The sequence below is a fragment of the Bacillus rossius genome, chromosome 1 (assembly GCF_032445375.1).
Source record: "Bacillus rossius redtenbacheri isolate Brsri chromosome 1, Brsri_v3, whole genome shotgun sequence".
Taxonomy (NCBI): Eukaryota; Metazoa; Arthropoda; class Insecta; order Phasmatodea; family Bacillidae; genus Bacillus; species Bacillus rossius.
The window spans coordinates 141,404,487-141,424,938 of record NC_086330.1 but is presented as its reverse complement, the minus strand read 5'-3'; the positions used below and the strand labels follow the sequence as shown (position 1 = coordinate 141,424,938).

General features: G+C 38.7%; 1 protein-coding gene across 3 annotated transcripts in view; it reads left to right on the top strand.

Moving 5' to 3' along the window:
• The window catches only part of LOC134546234 (epidermal growth factor receptor), a 605,999-nt gene extending 590,722 nt beyond the window's left edge, over window positions 1-15,277 (top strand). For 2 of the 3 annotated variants that reach the window (XM_063388877.1, XM_063388878.1), the window contains 6 exons: window positions 218-503; window positions 2,736-2,966; window positions 3,415-3,698; window positions 4,544-4,898; window positions 7,758-7,934; window positions 11,880-15,277. In XM_063388877.1, the coding sequence (XP_063244947.1) occupies window positions 218-503; window positions 2,736-2,966; window positions 3,415-3,698; window positions 4,544-4,898; window positions 7,758-7,934; window positions 11,880-12,205 (1,659 nt within the window). In that variant the 3' untranslated portion in view covers window positions 12,206-15,277. The remainder of the gene's footprint in view (window positions 1-217; window positions 504-2,735; window positions 2,967-3,414; window positions 3,699-4,543; window positions 4,899-7,757; window positions 7,935-11,879) is intronic. The other variant, XM_063388879.1, reaches the window with a different exon arrangement.
• Window positions 15,278-20,452: the final 5,175 nt, after the last annotated feature.

The following is a 20,452-nucleotide window of genomic DNA, read 5'->3' as shown; positions in this document are numbered from 1 at the left end:
TATAGCAATCAGGGAGATTTATGTTCAATGTGGTGTAGAAACATTGGAAACACAATAGATCAGTGTTTTGTAATTGAGAAAAAAAGAGTGAGTTGTTGTATTTTCAAAATGTTTGTTTGTTAACTTTAACGTAGAGGATGTTGAATGCTTAGTGGTGAGGTAGTTACAGGAGTGGTCGGAGTCATGCCCTTGAAAGACCGCACCCTCGTGTCTGCAGGGCGTGTGGGTCCCGGAGGGGGAGCACGTGAAGGTCCCGGTGGCCATCAAGGTGCTGCGGGACGGCACGGGCGCCAACACGAGCAAGGAGTTCCTGGAGGAGGCGTACATCATGGCGACGGTGGAGCACCCCAACCTGCTGCGGCTGCTTGCGGTCTGCATGACGTCGCAGATGATGCTCGTGACGCAGCTCATGCCGCTCGGCTGCCTGCTGGACTACGTCCGTAGCAACCGCGACAAGGTCGGCTCCAAGCCGCTGCTCAACTGGTGCGCGCAGATCGCCAGAGGTGAGCCTGCTGCCGGCTACCACGCTCCAACACTAGGGACTCTTACAGTCCCAATGAACACGTGTGCCAACCGCATCCTAAATAGATATTGAGGGCTATCTTCTCCACTGCTTCACGGGGAAAGATGTTTATATGGGCGCCACCACGTGAAATGGGCACGTGGACCCCGGCCGATCCTCTCTCTCAGGGCGTGACGTGACCCATGTGGGACGAGTTACCAGCCCTATTGATTCGCTTATGTCGATCTACACCAAACCTGGCCCGCTCTAGGCGTCGGGCACGCCACACTCGTACAAAGGTTGGATTCTCATTACGTAAAATATAACTCACGACTCAGTTAAAATTTAGGTTTAATAATATAACTCACGCCTCCCTACACGTTCTCCATTAAAACAGTAAAAGGCCTGGGCACGGATCAGCTTAGGTAAAGCATGGGCCAACCATGTGGCCATGCGCTATGAGTCTCCTGTGGACTGCAACAAAGAAGCTCGTAACGAGTTATATAAATATTTAATTGAACGTCCCACCGATCGAGAGCGGCCCCGAGGGCTAGAGATTGAAATTATTTAGGAACAAATTATAAAACAGAAATACTTGATCAGATGCACAAAGATTGCGGCCCCCGGGGTGCTGACGCGTCTACTCTCGATGGCTGTTGAAGAGGAACTCGCGACGCTACCCTCGCAATGGCGCACTTCCGCCGTACAAAAACCGTTACGTTAATTAATGATCCCGTGCCCCGGCGAAAGTGAAGATAATTACAAAACACATTATTTAATTACAAAACACAATACTCTTAATTAAAAACCATTAACACTTCTGTAATTATTTAACGTGAGACTTAAAAGAATCACAACTGAGGTCAAGTTCCGGTCCGTGCGGATTCGTCCGCGCAACGTCTGTAAAACTAGAATATATTATTAAATTAAGTAAAAGAGCACGTTGGCTTGAACATAAAAACACTGGGGCTAAAAATAAAAGGTTACAATAATTAATTAGGTACATAATTAGGGGCCGTCGCACTGCTTCTACAGCGCCCTCATGAGGGAGGTCCTGGCGCGCAATTCAAAACAAACACACGTTCGCGGTGAAATGCCGGGAGGGAAAAGTGAGGAAGGGAGCGGAGCCTGTCCAGGCTCAGGGCGAAGCCCCGGCCGACGTCAATATTGTTGGAGTTGCTGCCGGCTATCACGCTCCAACACTAGGGACTCTTACAGTCCCTTTGAACACGTGTGCCAACCGCATCCTAAATAGATATTGTTGGAGTTGCTGCCGGCTATCACGCTCCAACACTAGCAGCACTCATAGTCCCTTTGATAATACACAGTAGCAAGTGTGCTTACTGCGGCCTAAATAAACAGAGGTGAGCCTGCTGCCGGCTATCATGATCCTACATTAGCAGCGCTCACAGACTCTTTGATAATACACAGTAGCAAGTGTGCTTACTGCGGCCTAAATAAACAGAGGTGAGCCTGCTGCCAGCTATCATGATTCAATGCTAGGAATTCATACAGTCCCTTTGATTTTACACAGAAGCTCGCATATGTACAGAGATGGATTAAGGGGAAGGGGCTGAAATACCAGTGGCCTGGATACCATTGGTGTGGGGGTTGAGTTTTGAAACTTTTTGAAAGCATAAATTCATACTGGCATTAGAACAAACACGTAGAGTCTATTGCTAATATAATATATTTGTAACCCTTAAATGTTATACAATATACACATATCAAGTTTGCAATTATGGCCATAGATAATATTCACAGTTTTCAGATTTTTTTTTAAAGAAGATGGGTTTTAAATTTGTGTATTATTCCTGTCAGTCTATTCGTACTCTGAAGCGTATAATTTATATCTCCGTTACATATGGAGTTTATCAAACCTTGAATCTGTGGATTATGGTGCACATTGTAGTTGACATCAGACTTTATGGCTATGAAATAAATAATGTTATTTATTATATTAATATATACATATGTATGTATGTATGTATGTATATTTGTATTACAATTATAGCTGTAGGATTTTACTACATAAATTCCAAAAAAATTTTAGTTAAAGAAAAAAAGATTATATCTTAGGATTTGATAAAGTGTGACTGTTAGGGTTAAGTAATAGAGACAGGACCGAACATTTGAATGTGTCCCTGGATCCTTAGTTTCCCTCGATGGTTCTGGGTGCTTGTGCCATATGTAATGGTGTGCAGTCTTCAAAGAAGTGTTTTTCTTGTGGCAGGCATGTCGTACTTGGAGGAGATACGGCTGGTGCACCGTGACCTGGCGGCGAGGAACGTGCTGGTCCAGACGCCCAACTGTGTCAAGATCACGGACTTTGGCCTGGCGAAGCTGCTAGACATCAACGAGGACGAGTACAAAGCGGCCGGGGGCAAGATGCCCATAAAGTGGCTGGCTCTCGAGTGCATCCAGCACAGGATATTCACGCACAAGAGCGACGTTTGGGCTTTCGGTGAGCGTGCAGTTACAACCGCCGAGCTCTATTATTTGGTTTTCTCAAATTTGTAGTTGAAGCAGATTTTTAACTTAGCTTGCATGACTACAATGTGACTAATGCTGAGATACGATAGCTAGCAATGATCTTAGTTATTATTATTAGTATACAATAGCATTGCTTTTAATTCATAATCAGTAAGTTTTCACTTAAATATATTACTTCAAAATTACTAGTAAATTTTGAAAATGAATCCCTTGATTCAAAATACTAGTTGAAAATAACATACTAAGCTTCTTTATATTCCTGACAGTTGAAAAAAACACTATATATTTAAGTGACCTAAACAAGCTTTACATAATTAATGGCCACATTTAAAGAATTTAGGTTACGATGAAACCTGGTGGCTTAAGGGACACTTGAGGTGTATTGTGTTTGCCAAGTGTTGCAATGATCTGGGGACCAGGTGTGACGGTGTGGGAGCTGCTGACGTACGGCGGCCGGCCGTATGAGAATGTCCCCGCGAGAGACGTGCCCGAGCTGCTGGAGAAGGGGGAGCGTCTTCCCCAGCCCCGGATCTGCACCATCGACGTCTACATGATCATGATCAAGTGCTGGATGCTGGACGCGGAGAGCCGCCCCAGCTTCAAGGAGCTTGCCGAGGAGTTTGCGAGGATGGCTCAAGACCCGGGCCGCTACCTGGTCATCCCGGGCGACCGCTTCATGCGGCTGCCGGCCTACACCAATCAGGTACGAGCGACGAGTAAAGTATCGCTCTGGGATCCCTTGACCTTTTTCCAGGTATTAGTGGCTGATAAGTACTAACAGAAACCATCCTTTTAATTTTACAATCTTAATGCTTCTTATCACCTTTAAATTTTTTTTATTAAACTTATATGTGTTTATTTTTTCAGTGGATTTTAATGTAATACTGCAGTAAAGATATAAAACTAAAATGTTTAAAATATGGATGTGTCCAAAGATGTTCATGCATGAAAAATGCAGTGGAACTATAGTTCTGTAATCACAATAGCGTGACCGCTGCGACACGAAGATTTCTAACCAATCAAGTTTGACACATCTGTGATGTCAGTGAAACAAAAATGAGGGGTGTGGCATAATTTCTGATTATAAAAACATTTCTTTTTCCATGTTTGTTTCGGAATTTTGTTTTCGAAAAATGGTTCAACTGGTTCACTGGTTCTTGTATTTTTAATGCTTTGTTACTAAATTTATTTGTGATTTTTGTAAAATGTGATTTTTTACAATAGTGTTAAATTTGAACTAAACAAATTACTCTCTCAAACTATTAAAAAACCTGCAACTAGTGAAGACTGTTGTATGTTTAGCACATATGTATATGTAACAGAAAAAAACATTTTATTTACAATAGTTTATTTTTGGTTGCAGTGTGGGCAAATCAGTATGTTTGTAGTAGCAAGCATGATATTTTGCTGTCTCATTGCCATCAGAACTGTCACATGAATTTAATTCCAGGCTTTTAGTGCAGTTATTAAAATGCATGCACTAGAGCTGTGTGTGTGTTTTTGAAATACAAACATCCACGACCACACTCCTTTTTCTGGCACCAACAGGACGAGAAGGACATGATTCGCAACCTCTCGTCTGTGCTGGACGGCCCAGAGCCCGTGGTCGACGCAGATGAGTACTTGCAGCCCAAGTCACGCGCCCCCGTCGCTCTCGACCTCACCTCATCCAACGAGTCGTCGTCCCCCGTCCCGGACACTCCCACGCTGAAGGCATGGCCGGGAGGGGCAGCGCCCGCAGAGTCCCCCACCCCTCAGAACCAGCAGAACTGGGACCGGGAGATGATGCGGTACGCGGGCAGCGACGGCAGCGACGTGACGGACCGCCTGCGGCCCGCCTTGCGACAGCACGGCTCCGACGGGAGCAGCTCTCGCTACTGCAGCGACCCCCTCAACGCCAGAGGTGAGTCGAGTCTTGGTGGCCGTGGCCAGTGGTTCAAGTCTCCGTCGGCATCATGTTTACAGATGTCGCCATATTGCATTGAAAACTAACACCAATGTGTAGGTAGGGTGAATTGTGATATCACCTTTTTACACTACAATGTTGGTACAGTTTTCAATCACAAAAATATGTGCTGATTTGTTTTTTTCCCCAAGTTGTTCTGTCCTGGACATGCTTATTACAAATTATTATGTTGTAAAAGTGTGTCATGTATCAGTTGAAATGACATTGTTTACATTAAATAAGTATCATGAAACATTTGCTGTCATATTTGTTGAATACTGTGCTATCGTTATGAATAAATATAATTCACACAAAAAAAAAAAGCTGAAATGTTCTGTTTTAAAAACAAAATTGGCCTAAAATTAACACCATAAAATCTTGTGTCTATCGATACCAAGACTAAAGAACTGCAGCTACAGATTTTGTCAGTGATGCCTTATTAAAGCTGAGAAATCAGTGGCAAAGTATAAGCAAATAATCATGATGTTCAAGGAGAGCTTTTTTTGTACAAATTTTATTTGCACAATTAATTGAGGGGCTTGGAGATTTCATCACATAAATTTTTTTTTATGTGTAACTGTGCAACTGTGTGACATAAAGTCTTGCCTTTCTACAAAAAGAAAGTCTACTTACCGTATTTTCTCGCATAATGGTCGCAGATTTTATTCTAAAATCAAGTTTGAAAAGTAGGGGTGCGACCATTGTGCGGAAAATTTTTTTTTGTTAGGAAAAGTTATTCATAAAAACAAAACCCGTTCATGGAAAGTACGTTTATTTAAAAAAAGGCGGAGTATACAAGAGCACGCCAAACAATCTATATTAATAATTCCTTAAACAAAAACCTTTCTTCAACATTAAAAACTCTAACGCGAACGCAAGCCACTAGAATCTGACGTGAACTAACGTGTCGTAGTACACACTTGCCACGAAAGAAAGCGGGCTATCAAATGTAGTTAACTCGGCACCTGACAGAGAGCGCGCGTTGCATCCAATCGGCAAGATATCGATATTCGACTACGTGTGCGCGCTCTATACGGGAAGCAACATAACCAAACATGAATGATGCGCTGGCTCAGTGTTGCCAGACGTACGAGAATTCTTGTATTTGTACGAGAATTTAGAACCTGTGTACGTTGTACGAGGTAAAGTTGGATCTCGTACGCTTTTGTACGAGAATTTTGAAGATCACTTTCAATGTTGGTTCTAGTAAGCTATATTAGTTTTATTGTATCGTTTTGTCAAAACAAGTGTATAACATTTCTTTTGTAACTTAATACCATTAAGTGAAGTTTCTGCCCGACAGCGTTGACTTGTGCCAACCTCTATTTCTCTAGCACAGGAAATGATGACCCAGAGTCAGAATAATGTTAAATGCACAACCCCTAACTCACAATTTAGAGAATTTTTGTATGTTAAATTAACGAAAATAAAAAAACTGGATATTTTTTACGAAAAAAATAACGCAAAAAGAGTGAATGGCAGGAATAATTGTATTGTTGTGAAAATTGTTGTTAATAATGTTTTACTTATGTAATCATAGGATTGTGAAAATTGTTTAGTTTAGATTTGTTAGGCTTGTAACTCAAACATAAAAAATATTGTAGAAACACATTTAAACTTTTGCATTTACAATACCATTGAGTACGAGATTTTTTGTGTGTCGTACGAGAATTTTCGCTCCTTGGTACGAGACATTGACATTTACAATCTGGCAACACTGCGCTGGCTACATTTTTATAAGCGGTACGCCGCGGTAACGCAGACAATCAGATAAAGGAAATACCGTTTAAAAACGTCTTTAAAAGAAAATTTACACGTCAGACAACTTTGTATTTCCTTTTATTAAATGAATAAGAGGTAATGACCAAAATTAAATTTTAGATTACACCTACACCGCGGCGACGCAGACGATCAGATAAAGGAAATAACTTTTAAAAACGTCTTTTTAAGAAAATTTACACGCCAAACAACGTCGTATTTTTCCGTTAATTTATTAAGTAAGTGGTAATGACCGAATAAATATTACATTTCTACTTTAAAATACATCGTTTTATACGGAAAAGATACCTACACAAAGCATTCTGCATCTACTAGCGGGACCAAAAACATCATGCGACGTTTACGCGAGAAGTTTTTTTATCCCAATTTTGACAGCCTAAAATATGGTTGCGACGATTACGCGCGTGCGACGATTCTGCGATAAAACACTGTACAAATGCGAAAAGAGGTACCGTGGTGACTTAGTGTTCGGACCACGTGCCCAATGTGATTGAATTTTTGACAAATCCCAAACCACATCAGGTATAAAATTTAATTCCAAATTTTCACTGATTGTAATAAATAAATGTTTAGAAAATGTCAAGAAGCTGATAACGATTCTCTTTAAATGTGACAGGCTGCAAGTTGGTGTGCTAATCTTGTTTTTATGCATATATTAAAAATGTTTTGTTCATCCTATTACTGCTCAATATTTTTGATACTGTACATGTCTGCTCACAAAGAGAATTTAAGATCTCTTTCAACGTGTTCTCAAAAAATTTTTTTGTTAGACAGTGGAAATGCTAAGTAGCTAAAGCTGGTTATGTGGTTTTTAAGGTACAAGCAGGTGCAACAATTACATCACTACCCGAAACTCATTGAGTGGGGGTTGCAGATTGTTTAAGAACACATGAGTCAGTGTTGTCCTGGGCTTCTAGACCTCATAGTCTCAGCAAGGCAGCCACCGTAAATTCTTTTGTGTTGTTCATTATGCCAACGTATATTATCAAAATCCTGCATCCACCAATGATCCTATGATCGTGCATCTAATATGTCTAGCGATGGATGGAGGCCCGCTGCAGGATGACTGTTTCGACAACAACAATGGGGCTGCCAAAGTTGGCGCCCTGAAACTGGACCTGCCAGTGGACGAAGATGACTACTTAATGCCTCTACCACAGCAGATCCAGAATGCAACCATGTACATGGATATAATTGGAGATGCCAAGATATCAGGTAAACTGCTGTCTGCAAACTTGTCAGTTTGTTCCCATCAAAATTTCATGATACACTGTGATGGCACCCACTGAAACCCCATATACGTATATACATAATATGTTTTATATATTATGTATATACTTCTCAGGGGACTGTCAGTTTGTTGCTATTCAATACCTTGTTTCCTAATCTGTCATTCTAGCTTACTCTGTCCATGTCCCTTCAAAAACACTCTTTAAAAAGCAAATACAGTTAATAAAAACCCTGTTAGTACAGAACACCCATTTATTCAAATTGTTTTCACAGTTATTATAAATTAAATAGGAGTTATAATGCTAAGCACTTTTAATACAAATACCACAGAATCAGGGACGGGTCTAGGCTTTCCTTTGCCTAGAGCAGTAAAATTGTGATTAGCATGTGCACCCCTCACCGACAAACTATTTTTCCCACGACAGCAGTATACGTACCAGGCATAATTTTTTTGCATCCGTGTACATTACACCTATCCCTCACTTAGCACGACTAATTTGTTCCTAAAAATGCTCGTGTTATTCGAAATGGTGTATTCTGAAGCATTAATTTCCATAAATAGCAAGGCTAATTTATTTAATGTGTTCCAAATTTGTGTAGGAAAATATACTTTACATAATATAAATGCGTAGAATAACACTCAACTATAAATATGTCACACCATTAATCTTTATATGCCTCCCATCGCACTATGTATGACAAATACAACACCGCGTAACGGGAGATTCGTCAGTCGGCTGGCTGACTTTCCCGCCCGGGCGTGACCTTAAACTCACATCGCGTACCTTTCCAAGCCATCCTTTACTGACAGTGAAACCAATATTACTGTCCGGATTATTACATTTTAATTTTTTAAAAATTAAAGTGCTTATTCGCATATCACCACCTGGTTCACATCAATCCTGTCAGGTCAATGATAATTTTTTTCAATGCAACATTCATTTAGCAACATTTTCCATGTGAATCATTTGTTCATTTCTGTTCCGGTATCTAATGTCAAATATATTTCCACTAGTATAACCAACAGCATCAGACTCACATAAACTTTTGATAAGAGTCCTTATTTCGCACGATTGTGCGCACAGTTGACTTGCTTAACACTAAAGTGCGACCAACATAAGAATGGCCTTCACGACAATCTGCGTGCCGTAATAACTTCTAGTTTTGTTTGAAATACTTGAACACGATGCATGATGAGTGATCAAGCACGTACAGTTACTGGCAGCTGAATGGGCAGACGCTTTTGTTTGAGTGAATTCCCTGTCACTGGCTAGACTGATCTGTGGCCAGGCGACAATGGTATGGCACGGCGGTATACACGCGGACGTAAAAACATTGGGTCCTTTACACTCCATAGCCGCAATTTAACTTGCCATAGCTGATGTTTGTACAACAGTCAATAGCTTAGGTAGACCTGCACACACATCCCCCCCCCCCCCCTTTTTATCCCACGGCACATCTGTTGTTTAAATGTTTAAAGAAGTTAAAACAGACTTTGTGGCGTCGTACCCGACTTTTTTTTTTTGCCTGCAGAGATTCCATGCTAACTGAAATTTACAGACGTGCTATTCAAGACTGGGGCAGTAAATTAACATTGCGATAAATGAATCCGCGCAATCTGAAGACGTGCTAAGTGAGGGATAGGTGTAAATGCAAAATTTTAATTTCACGTTTTATTTCACTCACTATATTTAAAGAAATAATATAACGTTCAAAACTCAATAACATAAAAAAATATATATAATTGTTGCATTTTAATGTTACTAAATTGAAAAATTATTTGACCAAGTACCAAAACTGTACTTACTTTTACTATTGTATTAATATGTATGTGCATGTTTGTGTATTACGTCCAATAATAAAATAAAATTAGGAATAAGTACATATGAAATTAGGTAATTGGGACACATACCGTACCATACCATACCATTTTCAGTCATTTATTTGAAATTGTATGATATTTTTTTTTTTATATTTGACCTAAATTTCACACTTTTTACAAAGATTTTCTGGCCAATCCTGCATCCTTCGCTCCTTAAATCCATACCTGCACAGAATGAAACAAAGTGAAGTTCAAAGCAAAATAATACTAATTCATCTCCTTGGTTCAGTGGTGGATGGGAAAATCCACTTGAAAAGTACACATCCATTTAAATAGATGTCTCCTTGTAGGTAATTTATGATGTGCACACCAGTCAAGAATATCATAGTACAAAAACATTTTTGAAAAACAGAGAATTTCCAAATAATCCCGGTGTCACCGTGTGGACTGTCTCAAGGCTGAGATTGACTGATGTTAATGCCTGGTGAGTTCTCAAAGGGGGGGGGGGGGTTCATGCCATGTGGATGGAGACAGCTGTGGCTTATTGGAAATGAAATAAGTTAATTCACAATGGGTTGACACTATACGTGGTGCTACCGCAGCACCCAGCCTGGATCATGTCGGGCAGATGCACGTCCCATCGTACTTATGGTTGCGTATGCCTGGCATCCCTGATTAGAGCAGCGACTGAGTCCCAGTTTGTTTTGTTGCGAGGAAGTCTGCGAAGCACAGCACAAGAGGATCAATTTCACTGAGACGTTACCTCGATGACGTAAAACACGGCGAACGCAAATATGACGTGTGAATGCTGAATGTTAGGCACAACGTAACATGTCACTACAAAACTGACAGTCTGAGAAAAGGATGCACGGGATACTACGAGCCCGACATTGTAAACACGCCACGTTACACGAACAGTTAAGTACAGTTTTTGATCAAAGTATGCACAAGGATGATGTTCACAAGAAGGAAATAGTTCCCGGAGTTAAGTACGGCCCGTCAACTACACAAGAAAAAAATTAAAGAACTCGTAAACGCGTTAAATGGAATATAACCTTTAAGTTAAGCAGTGGGCTCTTAACAACCACACCGAAAGGGGGCTAGCCACTGGGTCGATGTGAAAGGTTTGAAGAAAATTTACACCATTGATACACAATTGATGGCGGCAACGGTGCTGTAGACCCCGTGGTGTGCGGATGCGTACGAATCCGGTGCTGTGGGAGTAGCGACTGACTTGGTCCTGGCAGCTCAGAGCTACCCCGGGCCATGTTTCCCGTGCGAAGTACGCAGAGCGTGGGAGCGATTCAGGCTGAGATTTGCAACATGATAGCACAGTGAATTAGGAATTAATGACAAGTTATAAGGTTATTGTTTTTAACAATAGTGATTTAATAAATTAAAAATTAATAATATTGTTTGAGAACTATGGTTGGCAGATGAATACTTACACTTCCAGGTGGAAGAACACATTAACACTGCTTGATAGCCACGAAAGTGGCTATCGACGCTATTGACCTTGGAGTTGTTAATTTTGTCGCACTACATCACACCACTGATGTGTTTGTTGTACATGCACTAAGGGGGGCACCGATGTGGCATAAAATGACCTGTGCGACAGAGGAGCACCGACGGTTGGTGTAACGGGCAATGATTTGTTGTGTTGATAATGCTTCACTCTTTGCTTGGCTCTGTGATGAATGCTTGGAACCAATGATGCGATACACCATCAGCGATGGCGGCACCATAGTTTCTTAATGGGTAAAATACTAGGCAATTTAAAATGTTGTATTTTACATTCTCTAAACAAACTTTTAGCATTTATTTTAATTTGGTGACTGAATAATCACTCAGTCTTGCATGTGCCACTAGGGAGTCTAAATTCTGCCTCAAAATTATTCAGGAAAATTAAACAATTATCCGGGAAATTTAGGAGTTTAAAAACTCTAGTTCGGTGAACACCATGTAAGCCCTAATTCATAAATTTCATGTATTCTTCAAATTGGCCGCAATGGCAGGAATCAGTTTCATCCCATCCATCCTTTATGTACCTTAGTTAAAATTTCATACATTTCTAAGCCACAAACTAAACTACATTAATTTTGATGCAGATAACCCGGAAGCAAGGAACGGAGTTTACCGCAGCTTCCCCGACTTCCTTCCGCTGGCTGGGAGGACCAAGACGAGCATCGACAACCCAGAGTACATCATGAACAGCTCGGACCCAGGCCTGGTGCACCTCTCCAACACGCTGGGGATCCCCACGAGCGAGTGCGCCCAGCCCACGTGCAACGGCAGCGTGCCTCAGCGGCCGTACGTCACCCAGCAGAAGTCCTCGGAGGAGGAGTCCGACCACGAGTACTACAATGACTTCGACAGGCTCCAGCGCGAGCTGCAGCCGCTCAAGCCCATGAGGAGGAACGAAACCACCGTCTAGCGTCTGCCGTAGTGCGGCAAGACACTACCGTTTCCTCGTCGGAGGCGGCAACGGTTATGAGGATAGGAAACAAGTATTTGAAAACTCGTGCTCAGGAATCATACCTGTGTTATGTCTACCCACTATTAGTGTGTTACACAAGTACCAATCTGTAGAACTTATTTTTAATTTTTTCTCTGACAGTGAAGTCGTAATGCAAACAGCGTTGAACGCTTTTAGGGGGTAAAAAGTGATAATGTGTCTTAAGACACACACATAACTGTTGTATTTCAAACTTTATGGGTGCACGCGCCATAGTTCACAAACATATACAATAATTTCACCTCCTGTGCACACCGTACATCATTTGTAGAGGTGAAAGTGAATCATATGATCATTTAGTACAGTGCTATGATGTAGGGTACACTTGTTCGCAAGAAATAAACTTAATTTGTACTCCGTAAATGTGTCGAAAGTGAAAAAAAAAAAAAAGTGCCAGAAATGTGAGTGATAGAGATTTTAACTGCATGTTTGTGTTTTATCCTATGTAACGTACTCTAGCAGAATGATTTTGTGCAAATAGGAATATCTTGCTGATTTATAATCTGTTAACAAAAAATTACTTTACTATGAGATAGTAAATTATTATTTTGACTATTATTGCATATACAAGAAAATGTGTTTAAATATTTTACAAGTTTGACTGTTCTTAAATTTTTTATCTGATGGTTACAACAGTTTATTTACTACTTTTTTTTATTTGTATCATCATAAAAAATAATCTTAAATGATCTCTGAATAGGATATTTTTGCAATACAATAAAAGCTATTGTGCTAACATTTAGCCACATACAATAATAAAATTTTTAACTCTAGTCTTTAAATAATGAAAGTATAAATGTACAGTTTAAATAAAATGAGAGATTCTATATTTGCACTTTGGCATTATGCTGAGATACTTTTTCGACTGTGATAATTTTTGATTAATGTATTTTTAAAACTATATATATGCATTTTATTGCGACTTGGTTCCACGAAATGTCTGCTGTGTTTGGGCCACTGCAATAGAGAGGGACCAATAAAACAAGATGACAATTATTTGTAAATGTGTATGGAAGCCATTCCTCCCAGTTCAGATGCAGTTCTTTTATAGATCTCCTCCCCTAGGGAAGACATTAAAAACATTTGTAAGTGTGTAAGACATATGTACTTGTATTATAGTTTTATGTGTAGTTAAATGCCTTTTGTTGAATGTTTTATTGATTATATTTACAATTTTTATACAAAGGTGCCATTTTGTTCAGGAGTGTTTAGCACAGGGCAATGCAGGATAAAAACTAGTTACTATTTATTTACACTTTCTTCGTCTTAAAATGAATAACAGTTTCAGTGATGAACGGGAGGATTTTTTATTAAAATTAAAATCTATTGTCGAAATTGTGTTCTAAACAGTTGATACATAGAAGCATGTTATGAAAATATATTCAGTTCCCCTTTATGTTTATCTAAAACTAATAATTATCAAACTGTTATAATTAAATATATATAAAGTGTCAAATCATTGTAGTTGAATTGCCATCATTATATTTCACAAGTACAAATTTTTATGGGGAAATATGAGAGTTTGAATATGATAATCTGTATTTCAAAGGGTTATTTTTATCTAGCTTAAAATAGTAATGATTTGTAAATTAATGTACTATTTTTTCTTTAAGTAGTATATTTCTGTTAATTAAAAAATATTTATGAAATTTGTACTTAAAGATATTTTAAGTTCGTGGCTAGCAGCAAGCATTATCATAAATATCAAAATTTGTTAAGTGAAATTTACTTAAGAGTTGGTATATGCCTTTATTGCAAACTAGGGGGGAAAAATCAGATAAACATTTGGCTGAATTTTAGTGTAAATACAGTATTGCTGTTACATTACAAGTTAAAGAAGTTATGTGAGCAACATTATTCTTTTGAAGTTACATTGGCCACTGCAAATCACGTAGTTTATATCTTGTTATTCTCGAAAAATGATAGGCTTATGAGGAGCAGTAATTTTTTTTAAGAGTGTCTGCTACCACATAAAGAAGTACTAACACAATTCCAAGGAAGCATTAAATATAAAGTTGTTGATATAACTGAGTGTCAATTGTATCTACAAACAAATAATTCCTATCTGAAAATTGTGTGACTACTACACATTTACACATTGAAATTCCATTGCAGAAACTTTATTCATAATTCCATCCTTGTTTGATGTTTTTTTTTAGATTTTAATTCAAAACATTGTGAAACCACATTTGTTGCAGATGCTCTATTAAGTCAGGTCACAAATGATCTTATTGTCTAAAGGCAGCTTTAGCAAAATTTTCTGTGTACATTATTATTTTTTTTTACAAAATCACAGATTCCTCAAAAGCCCACATAATAAATAGTTTTCCACGAGGTTTAACTGTCAACTAAAATAATTGTTTTTATGATTTTTTTTTCAGTGAAGTGTACAAATGTATAGCTATATATCTGTTATGAATTTATTCATAAATTAATATTTAGTTCAAAATATTCATTACTTATGATTTGATAAAGTACAGCAACTGTTAAGATTACAGATACAAAAACCATCAGATTTGATATTGTCAAGATCTAAAGAAGCCAATTTATACTTTAAAAGTTAAGTTGAACTGGTTAACAAGACATTGTACCTAAAGCTACTATGTTTGTAATAAATATATGAAATATATTTGTAAACTTTTTTTAGTGTTTTGCTTCCAGTTCATAACCACAATTAAGTTGTTGATTGACAATTAAGATACAGTTATAGCAGTATCAGATAAATTTATTAGACAGTACAGGGAGGTAGAAGGGCAGAAAAACAGAATTATAATTTAAATATGATACAAAACAGTAATAAAAATAATCTGCTTGAATAAAGTTTGAATATAATTTGCTTAGGAAAGACATATGTATATGACATATACATATTCAGGGCGTACCGGTGTTACGATCTGAATTATTGGTGGAAATAGTGGGCACGTGGACCCGGCTTGATACTCTTACTCAGGGCGTTACGTGGCCCGTGTGCGGCAAGATATTAGCCCTCCTGATATATCTAATTCCACAGCTGTCCCTACCCTAGCCCGCTCTCAGCGTCGGGCACGCTTTTACTTAACCGCAGTGGGCTCTTAGGGCGTCCCACATGCCGCTGACTGGGTTAAGGACCCCCCCCCCCCCCCCCCCCCCCCCCCCTCCGAACACAACGACACGTGACTCAATTAAGTTGGTTTTATTTACTTCTACGTTACACGTCCTCATACAGTCCTTCCTTTACACTGTTAAAAACGCCCGAGGCACGAGAATCGGTTTAGTTGAGGAGGCGGACCACACACGTGGTCGTCTCAAACCTTTCTCACAAGCTAAACGTCAAATTTCGTACAATGAAATAGATTATAGTAGTTATTTTTAAATTATGATTACCAGTTGTGTTTGCAATAATAATAATAATTTGTGTGTAATATACTGTAATGCCAGTAACATTGACTTTTAAGTTCACTTTATTGGTTACGGAGCAAATATTATGTTGATCGATAAAAAAAAGGTATACTTAATTATACACAACATACATTTATAAAAGTTAACTTAAAGTTAAAATTAAAGTATGGACATTTGGATTTACAGAAAATATAGAAACTATTATCTAGGTCCAATTCTTTTTGACTTTTCTTAAAATCAAAAACATAGACTACACGGACTTCACTTTTTTTTTTTAACTTCGAAACGAAATTTGGAGAAACAATTAACAAATTTTCATTTAGAAAATAGTAAACTAGCAAACTGATTAGGATAATATTTCCTGGAGTAATTCATTGCCACTAGTATAGAGTGTACGCATTTTTTGATACATTTTTTGTAAATATTGGAAACTAATGTACTTAGTAAAAGCATGAGTGCCTTAAAGTAAAGAATATTTTGTAATTTTTTGATGCTAAACAACTGTTCAAGCATGCATTGAACTGCCACTAGTATAGAGTGTACTCATTTGTTGCTACAATGTATGACTTCAGGTAAATATTAGTTCCGACTATAGATCTCGTTCATAGTCCTCAAACATAAAATGATCTGAAAAAACATATGAAGTATCAGGATTGAATTTATCTTGTCATTTGAAACGTTGCACCCATTGGCTTCTGAAAACAATTTCTTATGGGAATCTGTGATATAGCGTATAACCGAATCAAAGACGACATTTTTTACCATAATTTATAATTCAAAACAAAGGGGTCGCCTTAGATTCAGATACACTGATTTTTAGGTAAACATACGTATTTTGGGTTAATGTTTTCGGGTTGTGCAGTAGTTACTGGCTGCACATTTTACGACTGATGTTTTTGGAATGTTCTATAGCAAAAGATGGCGCCCATCTTATCGACTAGTTTCGTGTAAAAAAACATTAATGTAGGTTATATAGTACTTCCTTGCTGTTGTTATTTTTTTCAGTTGGACCAACGACCTAGAGATATATAGACTGCTTATCAGCATCACACTGCTTTCAGCGCCAATTGCTGCTGTCGACGGCATACTGGGGAACTACAATCCGAGCGAGAGAGACAGAGAGCTGATTTGACAGAATGGTGGGCAAAACATAGCTGTAAAAGCATTGGTTCTTATGGGAGAAAGATGCAAGTTGCTAGTAAATTCCCTAAAACTGTAGGTTTTTCGCAATTTTACAGTTTTTGCGGGTAATACTTAAAGATGGAACGAGTGAAATATAATTTTAAATACAGTTTCATCGTAATGCGATGTGTAGGTACGACATTAAATGCGCTAAAAAATAGCTAACCCTTCTTCGACCCAATGTTTGTGACCAATATGTAGATCAGTTATTGAACCTATTAATTATATATGTATTTCGTGTATGTAATTTGATACAGTACATGGAATTTATCTCATCACTAAGTACTATTAATTTAAAATAATTGACTGCAATGGAATAATGACCATTTTAAATGATTTGTGTGGGTTTGTTATTTTGTAGTCGTATTCGTTCATTACGAGTTGTAATTGTGTCTTTACTGTTAATATTTCAGATTCAATGCAATTACATAATTAACTTAGTACACTGCCACTTTTCTGCTGTCAACGTACGTCGTCTGCTAACAAAGCACTGTTTGCCCACCATTCTGTCAAATTTAATTGGAATCAAAGATGGCCTTCCACTAGCAGTCTATATATCTCTAGGTCGTTGAGTTGGACGAACGGTTCCGCGAGTTATGTTATTTACATTTTGAACACAAATTATTATGTGAAAATGGCCGACCACATGGAAACTAGAGGTAAGTCTGCAAGCCGTTTTACTAAAAAGTAAAGATGACAAAAACTTTAAGATGATGGGTATTAAAGTACGCTGCAAGTACAAACAATTGCGCTGCTGCAAGAAAATAAAGCATTTCAGAAGTTAATGTGCGGTGGTGGAAACAACTCTGCCAAATATTGCTGCAAGAAATGTTGCATTTTTAATGCATTGGATGGCAGTGAAGAAGATGCAATTGAAGCTGAAGTTGACAGCAGTGAAGATGACAACAATGAAGATGATGCATCAGCATAATGAAACACTAACAGTTTCCAACAGTTACAGTACCAGCCATATATGTAAATATTTATTTCTGTTTGTACATAAACTGTTAACAGTATTTCAAAAGTGGTGGTTGAAATCCTTTGTAACATTCATATTTTCAATTTTATATCTAATTTGTTGGCATGTGTTTAATACAATAAATAAAATTTTTTCCTGAAATGGCTGTAGTTTGGGGGTCGTCTTAGATTCGAGGTCGTCTTAGATTCGGGTATATACGGTATGACTTTTTTGTTATGTCACAACAATATTTTACAAGCAGCTACAGCACACACAGTCCCGGGCATTTTACTACACAGCAGACTAGTATTGAAACTGCATTAATGTTATAAAATATTTGTTCAACAGCGAACACTTCACAAATTAACGTTTATCAGGCCAGGAAATAAAACTCTAAACACACACGCGATAAACTCCCCTGAGGTGCCTGAATTCATTGTGCACCTAAATATGAAACTAGAAATACACGTGTCATGAGATCGCCTCTATGACAGTATGTCCACTTTTGTCGGAACATAAATATATATTTGTGAAAGCGTGCGCGTCTTGACTGGGGGGACAGGACATGAGCAAAGTCATTGTATCACTACGCTGCCTGCGCAGAAAGATACGCGCCCGTCTGAGGCAACCTCCCCTCCACTAACCTTGGACATTACCAACCAAGAAGGGGCGGGGTGACGGGAAACCTTGGTAGGGGAGGGCTGCGCTGAAGAATGTGGTGGGAAGTTCAGCCGCAGAAGGGGAAATGTACTGCATCCAAAGGTAGGGGGTGTAAAACAGAGGCAGAAATTCAGATTGTCTAGTGCGCAGCTATATCCAGTTGAATCTTAAGCAAAAATAGTGTAAACGGGTAGAAATAGTGCAACTGTTTTGTGTGGTCGGGACAATAAAGTACTATTTTTTGAGCAAAGAGTACCGTATTCACTCGCGTAATGTCCGCCCTCGCATAATGTCCGCACCCTTTATTTATATATCCTTAAAAGAAAAAATTTAAAATTCGCATAATGTCCGCACCAGTCGTCTACGGCGGGCAACACAACTTTGGCCACCCCTAAAGGACGCAGTACAAATGGAAAGTTGACGGCTCTGTAAACAAAGCCGTGACCTTGAGCTGTACATTCTCTCCTGTCCTGAAAGGGTGGGGAAATTCGTTGAACTGAACAAAGCACGATAACGGTAAACACAGCTGACCAACACGCACGCAAGTTCAAGGCATGAGTTTCGCGTCGAGTTTTGTAGTGTAGAGTACAGAATGGGTAAATATAAATCCTTCACTGCGCGGTTTAAATTAAGAGTTGTTCATTATGCTGAAGAGCATGGGAACAGGGCTGCTGAAAGGGAGTTTGAAGTGCACGAAAAAAGTGTTCGTCAGTGGCGGAAAATAAAAGAACAGTTGCAGTCAACAAATGCAACACGGCGTGGATCAGTCTTGTTTTCTGTTGAGGTAAGACACGCAGCGCAGCGTAAAAGAAACGTCAACTTTAATTAGTGTGTACCCTGTGTCTGGACAGAACAGAAGCCCTCTTTGTTTACATTTGGTTGGAATCCCTCCCTTGGCCATTCTCACGCTCTAAATGTTTCCTTCCCCTTCCTCCTTCTCTACGTCACTAAGGCCATCAGATTTTCGGGGGGGGGGGGGGGGGGGGGGGGGGGGGTTGAGTACAGAGCGCAGCAGATGTGGAACTGGTGAGTCACTGCGCTGTTGCCAGCTCGCTGGTTCCTTGCGCGCCGCACGTAAGGATATTGTACGGCTAAAATATTGCAGCCGTGCAGTTAATAGCCGTTTTAATCCATCACATATTAATCAAATTAATAAGGCACACGTAACCACACTTATTTCAGTGTAGCGCTTTTTTTTTTTAATGTTCCGGCGGGTGCGAGACATTTACCGATGGCAATTACAGCAACGTAAACATGGTCTAAGCCGGGTTGTTTGCAAGCGATCCCGCAGCAATATTCTTTTAAAATAGCTAGTGAAATCCAAATTGATTTTAGATACGTTTTGTGCCTTTTTAGTAATAATTAAGACACAAAATTTTGTATTTTTTATTTTTCCTCGCATAATGTCCGCACCCCATTTTTTTGGACAAAAATGTGGTCAAATTACTGCGGACATTACGCGAGTGATTACGGTATTATGCTATATATTAAAGCAAGGAGGCAGCATTTCTGTGAAAACTACTTGGGTCATGCCACACCTGCAGAATTCATTTTGGTAACCAAGTTTTTCATTTTTTTACTAACTGTGATATAAATATGAATCCATGGTTTACATTCCATTCTTGAGATTCGGTTGTGTGTGCAGGCTCTTGATGGTGACCTATTTCACTGTCAGATTCTACATGAATGTGTGACCTGTTAGGTTGAAAATCTGAGGGTTGTTCCAGCTGTTTAGACATTTTTCATTGATGAACAAATATTTTTGAAGTATAATTTTGTTGCTTTCGTAATACATATATCTAGCATCCAAATAGTTAAGAAACAGACACCACACAAAATTATTTATTTATTTTTTTTTTAATTTTTAAAGAAAAATGTTGATGATTTATACTGAAACTAATACACTGATTTTAACTAACTAATTAGTATTTATTAGAGACTATTCAGTTGAATGAAATATTTTTGTTACGTTGGCTTTCACTTAACAT